The sequence below is a fragment of the Watersipora subatra genome, chromosome 10 (genome assembly GCF_963576615.1).
Source record: "Watersipora subatra chromosome 10, tzWatSuba1.1, whole genome shotgun sequence".
Lineage (NCBI taxonomy): Eukaryota > Metazoa > Bryozoa > Gymnolaemata > Cheilostomatida > Watersiporidae > Watersipora > Watersipora subatra.
Window position 1 is genome coordinate 8,882,599 of NC_088717.1, and position 15,750 is coordinate 8,898,348.

At 35.4% G+C, this 15,750-nt stretch overlaps 1 protein-coding gene across 1 annotated transcript; it reads right to left on the minus strand.

Annotated features, from left to right (window-relative positions):
• Positions 1-461: 461 nt before the first annotated feature.
• LOC137406733 (uncharacterized) lies at positions 462-1,337 on the minus strand. The gene has a single exon (XM_068093350.1). It carries the CDS (start codon positions 1,335-1,337, stop codon positions 462-464), a length of 876 nt encoding a protein of 291 aa, XP_067949451.1.
• Positions 1,338-15,750: the final 14,413 nt, after the last annotated feature.

Consider the following 15,750-nt stretch of genomic DNA (forward strand, 5'->3'; position numbering starts at 1 on the left):
CCACTCCCCAGTAACATGGTCGACATGGCAGCTGGCTATTGGCTGACCAAAAAATATTACAGAAGGGTGGCGTCATCTGCCCAGTTGAGGCTCAGCCCTGTTGTAGCGTTGATCACCTCTGAGTCGTCATTCATCTCTAAGCCGCCTATGGTTTTGGCAATCGGTAACCACGCTAAGTACTTGAAGTTTTAAGAACTAGCATATCATACTAAAATGTGAGCTACTCGTGCAAGGAGAAAACTAAAGTTTAATAATAACTGAGTTCATGTGATAGAATGGTTACAATAAAATATATTTTCTATTAAAAGTATTGTATACAAACAGAGGTGTGATGCCCCTGAAGCTACATGCATGTAACTTTTATTGCTTTTCATGTAATAATCATTTAAACTTTAATATCTAAATAAAACTTTGAAAGTGTGCACAAAGGATGTTACCTTTGTCTAAAAAATGATTTGTACTTACGGTTTTTCAGTCTCAGGAGTGACAGTCACTAAGTTGGGTTTTACGGAGGTTTTGACTAGAGGTACTGAAGGTGACTGATAAGATGCTGAAGACCTCTCTAATTGCATTTGCTTTGCTGTTATTGCTAGATGCGGAGTTGTTATGTTATTGCTAGTACCACCAGATGGGCTAGTTGAGGGTTGAGTAACAGATTGAGCTTTGGCAGTTGTTGGATCTTGCAATGCACCGCTTGAATTAGATGGGATGCTGCTTGTAGTAGTAACCTGAATTGTAGTTTTAGCAATTTCAAGAGACCGGCTATTTGCTTTTTTAGTTGCTGGATGTGGATTCACATTACTTGAAGTAAATGAGATGGCATCAGTGGTAGTGCTTTGAACATTAGTCATATTACTTGTAGCAGTCAGAATATTACTTTTAGTAGTTGTTGGATCTAGAGACACATTGCCTAAATTAGATCGGATGACATTAGTAGTAGTAGCTTTAACCATAGTCATAGCATTTTGAGTAGACAAAACATTAGATTTAGTAGTTGCTGAACCTAGGATCATTGTGCCTGAAGCAACTTGAATGGCACCTGTAGTATTAACTTGAGCTGTCGTGTTTGCATTTAATGTTGACAAAGTATTGGCTTTGGTAGTTGCTGGACCTTGAGTCATTGTGCCTGAAGCAACTTGAATGGCACCTGTAGTATTAACTTGAGCTGTCGAGTTTGCATTAGAAGTTGACAAAGTATCAGCTTTGGTAGTTGCTGGACCTTGAGTCATTGTGCTTGAAGCAAGTTGAATGGCACCTGTAGTATTAACTGGAGCTGTCGTGTTTGCATTAGAAGTTGACAAAGTATTAGCTTTGGTAGTTGCTGGACGTCGAGTCATTGTGCTTGAAGCAAGTTGAATTGCACCTGTAGTATTAACTTGAGCTGTCGTATTTGCATTAAACGTTGACAAGGTAATAGCTTTTGTAGCTGGTAGACCTTGAGTCATTGTGTTTGAAGCATATTGGAGAGTACCTTTATTATTAACCTGAACTGTCGTTTTTGCAATAGAAGTAGACAAAGTATTAGCTTTTGTAGCTGCTGGACCTTGAGTCATTGTGTTTGAAGCAGATTGGAGAGCACCTGTGGTAGTACCTTGAATCGTAGTCAATGTGCTTAGACGACTGGAGCCCAAATCATCTATAAACATTGGAAAATCATATGCGTCTATCGGATTTTAGTATGACATCAAAATATTGCTTGATTTAACTTCATTTTCAGTTTTTTCTACCCGGTTAAACTGTTACACTTAAAGCTTTTACTTGCTGATGAAAATTGAAGACTTGAAGGAATATTTTGCATGAGAGAAATAGCATCGAAATTAGAATGATTATACATTAATCAGCTGTTTAAGCAATGAGAGGGTTATGATTCAAAGATGTACTGCTGTTTCAGTAAAATAAATGTAGTACCGCAATATGAAACAGTGAAATGTTGTGCTTACCACCTGTATCAGAACTTCATTTACAAATGTTTGTCTTTCAACCTAGGTATAAAACAAACTAAAATAATTATTTTGGGTAAGAACCACAAAAATATGCTCCGGTTATTGTACACTGCAAAAATTTCCAAGCTGGTGGCTGTCTCGCGAAATGTTTGAATAACTATGTGCTTGCCTATATTCTCACATTTAGATTGGTTAACTTTTTTATCAAAAAAACAGCTTCAAGTTATGCGCTATTTGTACTCACCACTTAAACCAGAGAGTGAGTTAGATCTTCCAATCAGTATCAGCGAAGCGTTGTATCTCATGAGAACTGTCGGTGTCGATATGTTACAATTACTGATATGTTGACCTCCACCTGACCTTGAGCATATTGAACTGACCTGACCATTAAGATCAATCACCCTCAATACACTATTTATATTATCTACGGCTAATAGTGTGTCGTTGTTCAGCATTATTAAATCAGTCAATCTACCGAACTTAGCACTTTGTAAAGCCCCATCCACATAGCCAGATGAAGAACCAGCTGTAACTGTAGCCATGTGTAAAGCAGCTGGGTCCATCTGTAAAACCTGTGTTTCGGTAATCATAAGTAAAACATTATTTTGAAGATCAGCCAACATTGATACTATATATAACTGAAGTTCAATGTGGTGAACATATCCGTTGATAGTGTTTAGATTCATAATAGCGATGTAGGGGATGCCGTACTGGCTAATATAAAATACTACTCCGTCAAACGTTGTTGAAGTAGCTGGGTCATGAAAAGAACAGGTAGAGAGATTGCCATTACCAAACTTAAATTTTCCTGGAGTTCCAGCGAATAGAGAGGACTCTTGAGAAGTTCTGTCAACTCTTCTTAACACATGATTGTAGGTGTCCGAAAGTAACAGAGAAGAATTGGTGAGGTGATAGATGCTGTATATACCTCTGAATTTTGCTTGGCTAGAATTTCCTTCCCTGTAGCCTGATACGTTGAGTCCAATTATTAATGTTACGTTTTGCTGATCGAGATCCATTGTAAACAGCTGGTTAAAAGTGGAGAAGAGAATGTTACCAGAGATATACTGGTCATGGACAAGGGTGTGAATAAAACCGGAGTCATTTAAAATTGTAAACAGGTTCTTGAAAGCAAATCTGCAAAATAGATTTGTTGGAGCTCATTAGTAGATTATCATGAGTAAAAGAGTATAAATATTACATTTCATTGTAAACATCTTTATATCAGCTGCTGCATTTGAAAGCCAAAGTTTAATGCATCATCTACTTTGCATTTCTCAAATATCTTGAGCACGATATATTTTTTTTTCTATAGGCTTGAGTCAATGAGTAAACTCACTTTTCCCTTTGATAAAAAAGTTTCCATTTCTAAGCTCAAAGAACTTATATTTTAAATAAAAAACTTTATTTATCTCTTCATTTTTCCTACGTCCACACTCCGAATGATTTTCTACCATATCTTTCCAATTTTCCCTACTCATTTTCTTTTCTTCATCCCCTTTTTTTTCTACCTCCTTTCCCTTTATTTATCCGCTCTCCTCCCTTCTCTTTAATTACTCACTTCCTATCTCCCCATTTCCCCATTGCCTCTCCCCCTCTCCTCATCTATTTCTCCACTTCCTCTCTACGTTTTTATCCCACCTCCTTTCTCCTTACCCTCTTTCTTTCCCTAGTTTTTTGCTTTTCTTTATCTTCCTTAATTCTGTCCTATGTCGGTAAAACTAGGTACAAGACCAAATTTCAGTTTTTCTGCACCGCCGCTCCAGAGTCTTCAATCCACTGAGCTAATTTTCAAAACAGACATGTATTACAAAACAAAGAATGTTGATATTTGTTTTGATTGATCAAAGTGAAGCCTAATCCTTAATAATTCCATTAAACTAGTTATGCAAGCAAAATATTGAGTAATTACACCAGGTATTCTGCTGGAATAACCAGCTAGCAAGAGTTATAGACTTATGAATGCAGTTATGCAATGCATGCAGCCATGTTTTCTGCTGGTAAAACTAGTTAAAAGGTTTGCGAAAGTTCACGTCATCTAAAAATAAAAACAATATTTGTGTTAAATAAAAAACTTTATTTATCTCTTCATTTTTCCTACGTCCACTCTCTGATTGTTTTTCTACCATCTCTCTCCCCTTTTCCCTACTCATTTTCTTTTCTTTATCCCCTTTTTTTTTCTACCTCTTCTCCCTTTATCTATCTGCTCTCCTTTCCTCCCTTGATTTCCTCACTTCCTATTTCTTTATTTCCCCATCGTCTCTCCCCCTCTCCTCATCTATTTCTCCACCTCCTCTCTACCTTTTATCCCACCTCCTTTTTCCCTTCTCCCTATTTTCCCTACTTACTTTTCTTTACCATATCTTCCTTAATTACTCTCCTGTTTTCAAAATAAAAAGAGAACATTGATAACACTGAATATGAACTTTGCAGAAAATAATTACAGAAAATGCAGAATTTCTTCAAAAACTAAAAGTACACCTAACTCATTTAAGCGATTTCTTCAAAATTGGCTCACGCCTTCAAAAGGAAAAAGAAAGACCAACTTATAAAACTATGAAAATAAGTTTTGATATTTTAACAGCCTTCCGCATGCTACATTATAGTTTCACAAAAGATAACTTTAAAACTTCGAAAATGAATAAACCAGCAAACATCGGAAGAGCTTTGGCTAAAATGAAAAAGTCTGACGTACTTTCGAATGGGTAAAACAATAAAAATATGGCTATGCATGCAGAATCAAAATGCAGCCTCACATATATTTATATGACTAAAATATTTTCCATTACTTTTAGTATTTTATGTGGTCCTTACACCACTTTGGTCGCCATATTAGTTTAAGTTGAAACACATTAATTGTCAAAGTAAAATTGCGTTACTTTGAATCTATGTACATGTAAGTGCATCAGAAGACCAAAGCTCCCTGATCATGTTTTGAATTTTGTATCTGAACAAGTGACACAATTTACGCGCAAAATGCGTTTTAAAAATATTATTTACGACAATGAGCCATTTAGGCAAATTGCATTAACTTGTTGGCTTTCAGATCATCGCAGTAGGTCTAATTGTTTAATGTAAAATAGGATCAAATTTGCTTATACACAAATTTTAAAATTGGTAGCGGCTTAACATATAATTATGTATCTATAATATATATACATGTACAATGTATACAATATTTATATATATATACACATAAATATATATATATTGTATATGTATATAATTAAACTCTAGTAATGATAAGCTTGCCTTCTGGTGGATTTGAACTCACAAAATTTCCGATCTCATGTCTTAACCAATCATCTTACCACAAGTCTACAAAGACTTTCAAGAATCCATACCCCGGTATACTGTTTTCCTTGTTTACTGTATACCCTTTTCTAGGTTTCACATGCTCAAAGTGCACTATTTAGCATTAATATTATTGTCTTTTGCATAAGGTTGTTTTAAAAAAAATTTTTTAAATTTACTTTTCATGGTTATTACCTAGTTTTTATTTTGTAATTTTTAAAAGTGCAGTTTAAATGTCAAAAGTGCTATTTCATATCTGTTTTCATTTTGCTAAGTTCTAAATCTGTAAAGGCCAAATTTATAAACAATTGTTGTATCTCGAGCAGGAAAAGCCATAAATTTTTTTCTCCATTCGGTCAGACAACGTACAAGACATAAACAGTGTAATATCTCATTTTTAAGTGTGCACCAGTATCGAGAGGTACCAGTCATAGAGTTATCTCCCTCTAGAGTAATAACAGTGCATTCAACAACACGAGCGTTTCCGGTGCCAACAAGAAGCGTTTAGACCACGCCCTTTTATTGTGCTAGTCAATCACAGTGATTGACAGAATGATAACATCAGCCATGAGAATGATCATGAATTTCCACAGTTAAGATACTAATTATTGCTCATATTAAAGAAATGATGATTATAGTTTATTACTCTAATATATGCTCATTATTTAAAGCAATTCAATACTTAAATGACTTGTAGAGGCACTGAATAGATAGTGTTAAGTGAGTTAATGCAATCAGTTACTCATACCCTAGGACACTTATGTATTCGCGGCATCTAACTTTCGCGTTTTTGCGGTGTCATCCTCTCGCGAAAGTTTCATGTGCGAAACTAAACTATCATAACAAACGAGCGAAAAAGCGAAACTAAATAGCTTTGTTCAATGATACTGTAGAATGGAATTTTATACCGACATTTGTTTTAACGTTTTTAACAACCACTATAGCATCGTTAAAATATAAACCAACAAAATAATTTGACTGTCAAAATTTATTAAGTTATTATTTTGCAATTAATTATGATTATTTTCCCATTAAGAATGACTTATAATGATACAAATTTGATGTCAATGCACACGAATTAGTAGATTGTCGTTTGCTGGGGACATCAATCAATGCAGTGAGCACCGCGTGTTGAAAGAAAATAAGACACATGCACTGACACTCGCAGTACTACAAAAGCAGCATGGCTTTGGAAAGGTTTAGATTCTCCACTGACACTTCTTTAATAACTTGTAATTTTTTGAGATTGGTTTTGTTTTAAGTGATGTGACTGACGAGACGTTTTTCAATTAAAATAGGCAAAACATGACTGCGGTTAAAACGCTCAGAAAAAGACATCTCTTTATTTTGAGCGTTTTAACAAAGATCAATTTTGCGGATTGTATTTTAAGTTCATTAGGGGGCTTTTACGTTTTTGATGGGACATGGCCAAGCGGGTGTTTGATAAAACTTAATTTTCTGCAAACCTTTATAAAAGTTGTTAACAAAAATATTTTGCCTCTCATGATGATAATAATGATGCCTAAGAACTACTAGAAGTTTATGTTTGTCTCTATGGCTTGGAATGAAGTGATATTCCACAGCGATAAAAACCGCGTCCATGGCCGTTGGGCAAATAACTTTTCGAATAAATGATGTTGAAGTCGAGTTATCTGAAGGAATTTATCATTGCGTTGGAACTGACAAAACAAATCCGTCTGAGTTGACCTTGTGTTTGAGATGAAATGTTACATTTTATCTGAGGGTGAGTTATCCGAGTTGGACTGCACTTACCGTAAAAAATTCCCAAAGAGTTGGGGCGGCTCAGCCGGCCAGCTAGCTGCCCCAGTGAAAACGGGCCTGTTGATAGTCCAAAAAACAAATGGCAGCAAGCGATCAAATTGCATTATCGACCTGGCCCACACCATTCTACCTGCGGTTCACAATTACAAACTAGTCGCAAATTGAAATTTTTTTTTATTAGTGAGCTGAACCTGAGGAATCTAATTATGTTTGTTCCACTGCATTTATTTTCACATCACTATATTTTCGCACTCATCAGAGCTCCGAAATTAAGTTGCTCCGAAATTCTACTCTGCGAGCTACTCACGAAACTAAATACTAGCGAAATATAAGTGTCCTAGGGTAGATAAGATAGATAAGTGATACTGGGATTTTATTACATTGGTGTGATGGAAAGCTAATCAACTGCCATCAACTGGAAGTATTGACATTGTATGGTGATAAAGTGATTAATTGACACCACAGTCCACAAACAGCCTGTGCACGTAATATTAGATTTCAATACATATCAATCAAATACATAGACTAGCTTGAAACAAAGATGTCCACTAGTTAGTGGACATCCTTGCTTGAGGTAAACAAGCAAAAGGTTTGAAAGTTACAGTGGCAAATGTTGTTATATGTTAAATAAAAATAATTTATACTTGTTTATACTAAATTATAATTATTAAAAACATTAAATAGGCTTTTTTATGACTTTACCCTAGCACATTTATGTCATCGCGTCATATAACTTTCACATTTTCACGGAGTCACCCTCTCACGAAATTTTCATGAGCAAAACTAAACTATCATAACGAACGAGCGAAAACGCAAAATTAAATAGCTCTGTTCATTGCAGGCCTGTATTCACTGGTTGCAAGTTGGGGCGGCTAATGTTAGGCGACTAGTTATGAACACCTGGGGGTTGAAAAGGGGGTGATGTAGGCCCCCAAAAGGTTTCTCTTATGTAGGGCCTCAGCCGGGCCTCTTATGTGAAGTTTTAAATAATTTTATTGGAAAGTATCAACATTTTTCTATTTTTTGAGATTTGTTTTGTTTTAGGTGATGTGACTGGCGAGACATTTTAAAATTAAAATAGGCAAAACTGGTAAGCAGTTAAAACGCTCAGAAAAAAGACATATTTTTCTTTTAAGCGTTTTAACAAAGATAAATTTTGCCGATTTTATTTTAAGTTCATTAAGTGGGACATTGTTGCTAGAAAGTTGAGGGAACCAATGGTGCTTTTCTGAAATTTGTTTAAAATGGTATTTGATAAACTTTTTTAATAATAAATTTAATTATTATATTTTTGGTCATTGATTAAATCGAATCGCCATTGGTTTCCTTAACAAAAAAGTTCATGAGTAATTGCCTTCCTTTTTTGCTATTTTTGATAACATTCTGTCAAAACGTCTTCCATGTTAGGAGTCCAGAATTCTCGAAAAAAAATGGAAAAAAACATGAAAAAAAAACGTGAAATCCTCTTAACCCACAAGTGAACTTAAAACGTGACATGCCATTGCGGGCTATAAACACAGTGCTGTCAGAAATTATGAGACCACTGCTGGTACCATTTTAATTCATTCATTTGCCACATATTGTACATCATTAGATGCAGAAATTTCTCCTTATTCTAGTAAAGTAAATCAGGAGTCTTTCATTCTTCTTTTACAGCATTGGTGATAGAATTAGTGTCATCAAGTTATCTCTTCAGTGTCCGACCACATAGCTTGTTAGTGGTAAAACGTGATGTCATCACTATGTGTTGTGCATTCTGTAATCTCACAAAGTCAAATAGTTTGGCATAAAAAAATAAAAAATGAATAAAATAATAAAATGAATAAAAACTAAAATATTTTTTTGTTTTTTTATTCATATCAGTTGCATATGCCTTTCGATTGAGATAAAAAATAAGTATGAATTGTTATGTGATGGAAATCTGCTTCATATTAATCAGTAGAAAATTCTGCATCTAATGGTATATGGTTTATAATAGTTTTTTTGTCAAACTAAGTCAGCAAATCATTGCTACCACCAATTGTCTCTTAAAATGTGAGATGGTCTCATAATTTCTGACAGCACTGTACTTGAGATCTAATATTGGTCCCATATCAGTCACGACGGAAAGGACCGAGAGGTCATTGATAGTCCAAGAAACAAATAGCAGCAAGCGATCAAATTGAATTATTGATCTCGCCCACAGATTTATACTTGCGGTTTACAAATACAAACTAGTCCCCAACTAATTTTTTTTTTACTTGGGAACTGGACCTGAGGAATCTAATTAGTTTGTTCCACTGCATTTATTTTCACATCACTATATTTTCGCACTCATCAGAGCTGCGAAATTAAGTAGCAGCAAAATTTTACTCTGTGTGCTACTCACGAAACTAAATACTATCGAAATATAAGTGTCCTAGGGTATTTATTTAATACTTTTTTATTGTAACCATAGCTTAACATATTATATTTAGCCATTACTTGCTAATTATTTCACATTTACATTTAAAGACCTTTGCAATTTCATTTTTCTTCCTTATTTATTTTAACATAACACTTCTTTCATTATATGAAATTTGAAAGTTGCAATTGTTTGAAAAATCATGAAAACCTTTACAGTTGTTTTCTTTTTCCTCTGAATTCATTTGAACAGCTTAAAAATATTTTCTCACGATATGAAGTTTAAAAATTAGAATGGCAAAAGTTATATAAAATAAATTTTTCGACGAAAGACTTTTTTATTACTCTTGGGCAACGCCAGAAAGTGCAACTCATAGTTGATGGCAGTCAATTAGCTTCCCATCACACCCTTGTAATACATCCTCAATATGACTATCTATCTTATCTATGAGTAACTGATTGCATTAACTCACTTACTTAACAGTTGCTATTCAGTGCATTGGCAAGACATGTAGGTATTGAGTTGCTTTAAATAATAAGCATATATTAGATTAATAAACTATAATCATAAATTCTTTAATATGAGCATAAATTACTATCTTAATTGCAGAAATTCATGATCCTTGTTTAACCATTCTCATGGCTTATGTTATTATTCTGGTCAATCGCTATGATTGACTAGCACAAAAAAAGCGTGGCCTAACTGCTCCTTGTTGGCACCGGAAACGCTCATGTTGTTATCACTCTAGGGAAAGATAACTCTCTTGTACCAGTACCATCACATTGAAAGTTTTGATTAATAGTTTCTGGTGCATCAGTAACTTTTTTTATACACACACTTGAAAGCACTATTTTTTTAAATTCTTAATTCAACATTAATTAAGAAAAAAACTGTCAGTGTTTGAATAATAATTTTATTGACCAGCAACAATTTTCTTTCTCATGATATAAGTTTTCAAAGCTATATAGCTGTTTGAAAAATTTTGAAAACCTTTACAGTCTTTTGTTTTGATTAATTATTTAAACTCCAAAAAAACACTTTTTTCATGATATGAAGTATGAAAGTTAGACCGTTGTCTGTTGTCATTTGTTGAATAAAAATAAATTTTCTGAGTAAATACCTTTTTATTACTTATCCAATGTTGAGCATTCAACTAAAGATGGTCTCAGGTGCATCTTTGCACAGTCTGCCTCTAGGTTCATCTCTAGTGTGATAGATTTTTGATTGAAGTTGCCTTGTTGGGAGCACTTGCTCCTGGGCTGCCATGAGTGGCGACTCTGTATTGGCCGTCAGGTTAGATATTTGTCGGTGGTAAGCACCGTGAAAAGGTTTCATATGCCTGTCAATTCCCTCATCTTTAAGGCGAAGCTCCATTGTCAGAGCAGCCGATTGAAATTCAGCTGTCAACTTTGCGTAAGTGGCCATGGAGGCTGCATAGGCTTAAATGCTAATATTGGCCCCAAAGCAGGGGCCGGCTCCCAAAAACTATCGACCAATAACGTGCTTGCCCACCACGTGGAAACTGCTCTCAAGAATAGTTACAGGCTAACTGGAAGAGTGCTTGAGTCACTATAAGACCAGTGCTCAGAAAGGAATTGGGTGCAACACACGAGGAGCCAAACATCAGCTGCTGGTGAATTGGAAGGTCTGTCAAGACAGCAGGAGAAGGCAAACCAGGCTTGCCATGGCTTGGATCGACTATGAAAAGGCCTATGACTTTATTCCCCATTGGGAGATATTGAGAATATGGTATTGAAAAATGTTGAAGGCTAATTTTTAAGATAGACCATTCTATGCTCACAGATGGCCTAAGAATGCCAAATGGTACCATCAAAAATATAGACGAAAGGTACAAGTACTTGGAGATTATGCAAAGCAACATCAACCACGAAGCCGAGGTATGTCACAGAGCTATTACCGCATACAACAAATGCCTTCGGCAGGTCTTACGGAGCCAGCTCATGGCCAAGAACCAAGTCATGACAATGAATACCTACGCACCGCAAGTAATAAGATATCCTGGAGGCATAATAAAGTGGACTGAGGAAGCTATCAATGAAACAGATATAGCAACTCGTACACTGCTGACCATACATGGAGCACTCGACCCAAAATATGATACTACTAGATTGTATCTTGATAAGAAAGATGGCGGTAGGGAACTCAAAAGTGTACAGCAGACAGTGAAAGAGAAAGAGCAATGCATCAAAGCCTATGCTGCCTCCATGGCCACTTCAGATAAGTTGCTAGATGAAGTTCAATCGGCTGCTCTTACAATGGAGCTTCGCCCTGATGATGAGGAAATTTACTGGCACACGAAACATCTTCATGGTGCTTACCACCGACAAATATCTAAGGTTGGTGATCTTCACAAAACAGGAAACCTAACGGCCAATGTAGAGTCGCTAATCATGGCAGCCCAGGAGCAAGTGCTCCCAACAAGGCAACTCCAAACAAAAATCTATCACACTAGAGTGGGATCGCTAAACATATTATGGAAATGTTTACTTTTCCATATCCATTTCCATAAACATAAAGATTTCCATAACTTTATGGAAATGAATATGGAAATTTTATTTTAGAAATATGGAAATGTTATGGAAATGGAAATAATATGGAATTAAGATATGGAAATGTTATAGAAATAATATAGAAATGAACTATGGAAATTTTATGGAAATGGAAATTGTTACAAACAAATAATCTCTGCACTAGAGACGATCCTAGATGCAGACTGTGCAACGATGCACCTGAGACCATCATACAAATCATCAGTGGATACAAGCAGCTAGCAGAAAACGCATACACTTAGCGGCATAATCATGTCGCAGGTGTTGTATTCAGAAGTCTATGTGACGAGTATGGCCTTAATAAACCACAACACTGGTGGGAAGCTACTAGTAAGGTCAATGAGAATGACCGCGCTAAGATCCTCTGGGACTTCCACATCTGGACTGACAAGCAAGTCCTAGCAAACCAAACAATATAGTGGTGGTAGACAAGGAGAACAAGAGGGCTACTATAATAGATGTCACAGTACCTAATGACTACAATATAGCCAGCAAAAAAGAAAATGTAGAGATATATATCCTTCTTGGAGAAGAGATAAGTTTCTTTGTTCTTTCTATAGCTTGTGGTGTACCCTTGCAAACCGCAAGTCCGTCGTCTCTGTATAGTCCAATACTGCAAGTCAATTCATTGGGTATTTGGGTCAGTAAGTAAGTCCGTACTAAATCACAAGTCTCCGCTCCCTCATAGCTACCCATAATCAAGTCAAACAATTTATTAGCGTCCTTCTTTGACCAATCCATGTCGTTGTGAAATACTAGCGTGTACTTTGTGTAGTTTTTAGTCACATTGTTTTGCTTTATTTATCATTGTCAAGTATATATATACATGACAAAAACTCTAGCTTTGCATATATATATAAATATATACATATATTTAAATATATATATACATGTATATATATATATATATATATGTGTGTGTGTGCAAGCACAAGTGTGTGCGTGTGTGTGTGTGTGTGTGTATACATACATGTATATACAGTTGAATTCTACAGCCTGATGAATGAATTATCAGGAAAATGTCAGTAGCTGGAGAAATGATAAGTAAACTCTTCAATTGTCTAATTTGTACTGCTCCATCCTATTTTGAGCACTCTGATTTTAGTTCACTATATGTTTATATATATTATATACATATTTTTATATTAAATTCATATTTATATATATATACTTCAATACATATATATATATATATCTATATAAATATATATATACATCTATATAAATATATATACATATACATCTATACATCTATATATATATATATGTATATATATATATATATATATATAAGTACAAAGACGGAAAAAAAATTTAGCAACAGTTTATTACTTAAAGTTTCATGATGCAAAATGATGTTAAGTTTGCACCAATCTTCAGATAAAAAATTGCATGAATCTTTTGCATTTTGCATCATTTTGCATCATGAAACTTTAAGTAATAAACTGTTGCTAAAATCTTTTTCCGTCTTTGTACTTATACAGGCTCGGTGGACCACCTTGAGCACTATATCAGTGAAGTCTCAACCATTATCTGTATATATATATATATATATATATATATATATATATATATATATATATATATATATACATATATATATATATGAGTGTTTTTAACACGAAACTATTAGTAGTGTAAATATAATAGTCAAAATTTTTATCTTCTTTTAAATTATTTTAAATTATTTTATATGCACTGCCTTTATGGCATTGAGCACTTTTTAGTCAGAAGATTTCCACTAGATATATTAGTATATATATATATATATATATATATATATATATATATATATATATATATGTGGGAGGCTAATTCTTAAGAAAGGCCATTCTATGCTCACTGATGGCCTAAGAATGCCAAATGGTACCATCAAAAATATAGAAGAAGGGTACAAGTACTTGGTGGTTAAGCAAAGCAACATCAACCACAAAGCCGAGGTACGTCACAAAGCCATTACCGAATACAAGAAACGCCTCCGGCAGATCTTACGGAGCCAGCTCAATCCCAAGAACCAAATCATGGCAATAAATACCTACGCACTGCCAGTAATAAAAAATCCAGCAGGCATAATAAAGTGGACTGAGGAAGCCATCAAAGAAACAGATATAGAAACTCGTAAACTGCTGACCATGCATGGAGCAAAATCTGGTCAAAAAATGGACCCAAAATCTGATACTACTAGATTGTATCTTGATAGGAAAGATGGTGGTAAGGGACTCATAAGTGTACAGCAGACAGTGAAAGAGGAGGAGCAAAGCATCAAAGCATGTGTAGCCTCCATGGCCATCTCAGATAGGTTGCTAGCTGAATTTCAATCGGCTGCTCTTACAACGGATCTACACCCTGATGATGAGGAAATTGACTGGCACACGAAACCTCTTCATGGTGCTTACCACCAACAAATACCTAAGGTTGGCGATCTTCACCAGACATATATGTAGCTGAACAAAGGAAACCTAACGACCAATACAGAGTCGCTAATCATGGCAGCCCAGGAGCAAGTGCTCCCAACAAGGCAACTCCAAACGAAAATCTATTACACTAGAGACGATCCTAGATGCAGACTGTGCAAAGATGCACAGTGGATGCAGGCAGCTAGCAGGGAACGCATACACTAAGCGGCATAATCATGTCGCAGGTGTTGTGTATAGAAGTTTATGTGACGAGTATGGCCTTAATAAACCACAACACTGGTGGGAAGCTTCTGGTAAGATTAACGAAAATGACCGCGCTAAGATCCTCTGGGATTTCTACATCCAAACTGACAAGCATGTCCTAGCAAACCAACCAGATATAGTGGTGGTAGACAAGGAAAACAAGAGCGCTACTATAATAGATATTGCAGTACCCAATGACTACAATAGAGCCAGCAAAAAAAGAAAAGGTAGAGAAATATCTCCCTCTTGGAGAAGAAATTGAAAAAGGCTGGAATGTAAGCACAACTGTAACCCCAGTAGTCATTGTGGCACTGGGCGCAATAACACCAGCGCATAAAATGTGGCTTGCCAAAATACCAACAACAATCAACTCAGGTGAGTTGCAGAAAAGTGCACTATTGGGAACAGCTAAGATCTTGAGGCGAGTGCTCAAACTCCCAGGTCTCTGGTAGGAGACCCGAGTTAGAGCAGAGTTTACCACCCATACGAGGTATCCGGGGTGAGGAAACAATTTTATATATATTTATATAACTATATATATATATATTTATATAGATATATATATACATATATATATATATATATATATATATATACTGTGTATTACTAAAACACGGTTTTCTAGAAAGTGGTGTGTATCAGTCATACACAAACAATGTGATATCAATGGTAGCTGTACATGTGCGTACATATATGTTATGTTTCTGCACAGAAGCAATTAAATAGAGTATTAAATTAGAGGAATGGTTTATTGCACACTCCAGAGACAACTGATTTGATAACAGAAAACCCAAGTATTTATATGTTTGGTCATAGAAAAGCTTTGTAAAAAGCTACAAGCATTATTAATAGCTATAATGAGACAGTACTATATAATATTAGCTTGTATAAAGCTTTAGCTAAAAAGCATAATGTTTGTTGGCAAAGTACCAGTAATACTTGGCACTTGCATGACACCTCCTCACTAAGCTAAAGGTTCTTTCTGGTTCTCTTAGACCTTCGGGGTTTGTCTCTGCTATACTCATCTCCATCAGGTAGATGAGGGTTGCGTGGTCTTCTTCTAGACGGAGGTTGCTCTGTTACAGTTGTAGGGGCTGGTAGTTGCAGTTTTGTCTCCT

Bases quoted from the DNA above. Each gene is read 5' to 3' on its own strand.
- LOC137406733 (XM_068093350.1), bottom strand. From the start codon at position 1,337: ATGACTCGACGTCCAGCAACTACCAAAGCTAATACTTTGTCAACTTCT.